General features: G+C 41.2%; 1 protein-coding gene across 1 annotated transcript in view; it reads right to left on the minus strand.

Annotated features, from left to right (window-relative positions):
• Window positions 1–3,885, minus strand: part of Fbxl7 (F-box and leucine rich repeat protein 7) — a 404,384-nt gene that overhangs the window by 273,706 nt on the left and 126,793 nt on the right. Inside the window, exon 2 of the mRNA XM_055618983.1 lies at window positions 2,623–2,712. Within this exon, the coding sequence (XP_055474958.1) occupies window positions 2,623–2,712 (90 nt within the window). The remainder of the gene's footprint in view (window positions 1–2,622; window positions 2,713–3,885) is intronic.

A 3,885-nucleotide genomic window follows, 5' to 3' on the forward strand; every position in this document is an offset into this window, starting at 1 on the left:
TGTTGCTCCCAGAAGGCAATGCTGATGAAGTCAGAGGTGAAAAAAAAATTAGGTAAGTCAACAGTCTGAAGATAATCACTACAAAAAGCCAGTTCCACTCTTCCACAGTCTTCTTAAAACAAAAAGTTAAACAGTGGGGATGGAGAGATGGTTGTTCAACAATGAAAAGTACATTCTGCTCTACAGAATTCAGTTCCCAGCACCCACATCTAGTAGCTCACAATTGCTGTAACATCAGCTCCTGAGAATCCAATGTCTCTTTGGCTTCCATAGGCAATTTCACATGTATGTGATTGAGAAGACACACACACACACACACACACACACACAAACTTTTTAAAATTTAAGATTAAGCATAATTCTTGAAAATGGTAGATAAATAGTCAGAAGCTTAAGTTTTAAAGGAGCGTTGGTCCTCTGTCATCTCTGTAGGAAGCTGACACTGGCCTTTTGTTAATCTACCAAAGCACTGCCAATAAGGGTCACCTGGCATTTTCCAGTAGGAAGCAACTCACAACATCAGGTAAATCCATGTGTGGAGGTCAGGGAATGTGCCACCATAATCATTCATCCCGAGAAGCAGCCTGAGGGCCTGTCATCTGTGTAAGGAAAAATCAGCCCTGGCTACTCACCAGCCTAACACAGAAGCATCTATGCCTTAGGTGGCCCTCAGACACGCTTCCCTGAAGCAAATGCCCATGCTGCAGTTAGTTAATATTTTAAAATTTCATTAATCGGAAACACTCCCTTCCTCCCCCTCTTTCAGGCAGCAAAGTTTAACACATTCTTGCTTCAGCTCTCCAACTAAATGACATCTTCCACAAGGGTGAGGCTTTTCCTCCTAAGATCTGTAAATGAACTCCACACTAATTTAGCCCATTGGTAAAAATTCTTTTTCATAAGAATATCAAATTTTCTTAGTCCCCCTTGGCATTATTTGCATAATGTCATAAAATGCAATTATGACAAAATGTATAAAACCTTGTTTTGGGAGTCAATAACTCTTCCAGTGGGGGGGAGGGAAGGAGGCTTGAGGTCCCTAAGCTTTCATTATTTTATTTTTCAACATAAATAGCAACACTTTTAAATGCATAAAATCCTAGAATGTTTTCCCATTTTTTTTCAACAAAGCACTAGTATTTTCCATGTTTAAAAGGAAAATGAAGAATAGTAAGAGAATACAAACACAGGCAAACACACATTATTTAAAACTATTTTCATAGACACATGGATGTGACAAGAGTAACTGCCACATACTAGTGTGAAAAACTGAGAATCCCATAAAAGGGATTCTTAGCAGAACAGAACTACTCTGAATAAATGGAAGTCTTTTTCATTCTGTTTTGTCAGAATGGAGGTCCCAAAAGTAAGTGGCTATAACCAAACAGTGAAGATTGCTCATTGCCTCCACTGAATTTCAAGAATGATCAAATGCCCCTATTTAACTTAGCAAGCGGAAAATTAAAATTGGATTGCTACCTGGCCCTTTGCTGTGCTAAGTAGAACACTCCAATCCATCAGCCTTAGAAGCTGCTGATGCACAAGAAACAGCACAAGGGTCTGTACACACGTAAACAGAATCCAGCCACCCAAGCCACCTATATACTGGCCTGGGGATAACGAGCCCTGAGAAGGTCATTCTGTGCTCCCTGCCACCAGTCAAGAGAAACCAGTGGGGTGAAAATGCTATCACCAATAAGTAGGTTCCGATACCGAGAAACAGAACCTAAGATCGGAGAAAGCCAGCATCAGCCTGTGAGCATGGCTCTTGCTGTTAGGAGCAGCAGAAACTTGGCCTCAAAAATAAAACCTGGATTCAAGCTTCCTTAGCATCCCGTACATATGAGCAAATCTGGCTGCATAAAGTATGCAAATAAGCTGGCCCTATTTTAAAAAAGCCTTCTAGCACAAATGGCATAAACATTACCTTTGTTGGATAATTAATTTAGAGGGAAGGAAGTAATCCATTGTGCTTCACATTAAAGTGAAATAATTGGGCCAACTTTCTACTAAATACCTCAGAAATAATTTCTCAGTCAATCAAGTACTGGTTCAAAGCTTCTTGGGAAGCAACTGAATTCCAACAGGTACTTCCACCAAAGCAACTGCAGAGTCCTTCATGAACCATGAGTGCTCAAATGATCATGTTTAATAATTTATTTAGGTAATGAAATGAAGTTTTTCTTTGCATATCTCAAACATCAGTGATTAAGTCCGACATATATCAGGATTGTGACCCTCCTGTCAGCACCATTCTGAATTTAAGAACTTTGCACATTCTTGTAGGAACTCTCAACTTGTATCAAAAGCTCTTATATCATACCATTTTGTCATGTTGAAACACTAGTTTGTGATATCATAGTGGCTTCTCTTGAGTCAGCCTATCACTTATTCACAAATTATTGGCATCTGTCTTCACACTAAGACACTCAAATCCCACCAAATCAACCTCAATGGCAGTACCAACAACACAGCCAAAGTGAACCTTGGAGGTCACTGCCTTCTGCTGTTTAGTAATCTGATAGACTCTCATACAATAAACTAGAAGAAAATGTCCCATGTTCACTTTGTCTCTCAGCCCGCTCTGTGAAAAGATGAAATAGGAAGACGAGCATAGCCTACCTTCACTGGTGGCCACATTCCTCTGGGCTTTGGTTGGTGTGTGATCTGTGCTCGAGCTCACGTCGGATGAGACGCTTGAGCTGCCTTTGCCTAGAGCAAAACAAGAAACACAAAAAGTAGGCTCTCAGTTTTGTCATTTTACAGCACCTTTTCACCCAGTCCCATAGTAAGCATCTCATTTCCAAGTAAGTGGCTGAATTTATTAAAGGTGTTTGACTTACGCATTAAATATCTTTGGGGAAATACCTGACACACATCACAGCAGAACTAAAACCCTCCTAAAACACAGCCTGATGATAAACTCGAATGGGATAATAACACATGTCCAACATGCTCAAACAGTCTTGGCTCGGCATAACTATAACTAAGTAAGTACGTGTGAGGAGCATATCCAGTGTGTTAACCCCACCACACAAGTTGCATTGCATAGCACTGGAAATAAAGAAACCTCAGGATGAAGAATTATCAGAGGACTGAGCCCTTGCTGGCTCTACATGGCTATATCACATTAAGAACATGATTTCATGGTTTAATATGTCTCTCTGGGAAATAACAAACAAACAAACAATCAAACAAACTGCACAGCCAATACAATAGTCCTCAATCCAGGAAGAGTTTTCTTTTTTTTTTTATTTTATTTTATTTTTCTTTTTAGTTACATTTTGTTAACTCTGTGTCCCAGCTCTATCCCGCTCCCTCATTCCCTCCCCAACCCCACACTCCCTCCCTGGTCTCCTCCCTGCCCCTTTCCAAGTCCCCTGATAGGGGAGGACCTCCTCCCCTTTCATCTGACCCTGTTTTATCAGGTATCTTCAGGGCTGGCTGCAAAGTCCTCCTCTGTGGCCTAACAGACTGCTCCTCCCCTGGGGGGAGGTGTCAAACAGCCTGCCCTTGAGATCCTGTTAGAAATAGTCCGTGTCCCCCTTACTTTGGAAAACTACTTGGTTACTGAGCTACCACAGGCCACATCCGAGCAGAAGTTCTAGGTTATATCCATAGATGGTCCTTGGTTGAGTTTCAGTCTCAGAAAAGACCCTGTGCCCAGATATATTTGGTCCTTGTAGAGCTCCTATCCTTTCCATATCATACTAACTTCCCTTCTTTCATATGATTCCCTGCACTCTGCCGAGGGTTTGGTTATGAGTCTTAGTGTCTGCTTTGAAACACTGCTAGGTAGAGTCTTTCAGATGCCTTTTGTGGTAGACTCCTGTCATAAGTTCAATGCACATCCCATTTGTCTTTCTAAATGAGGATTAATCACCT

The sequence above is a fragment of the Psammomys obesus genome, unplaced genomic scaffold (assembly GCF_907164565.1).
Source record: "Psammomys obesus unplaced genomic scaffold, mPsaObe1.curated_primary_1811, whole genome shotgun sequence".
NCBI lineage: Eukaryota > Metazoa > Chordata > Mammalia > Rodentia > Muridae > Psammomys > Psammomys obesus.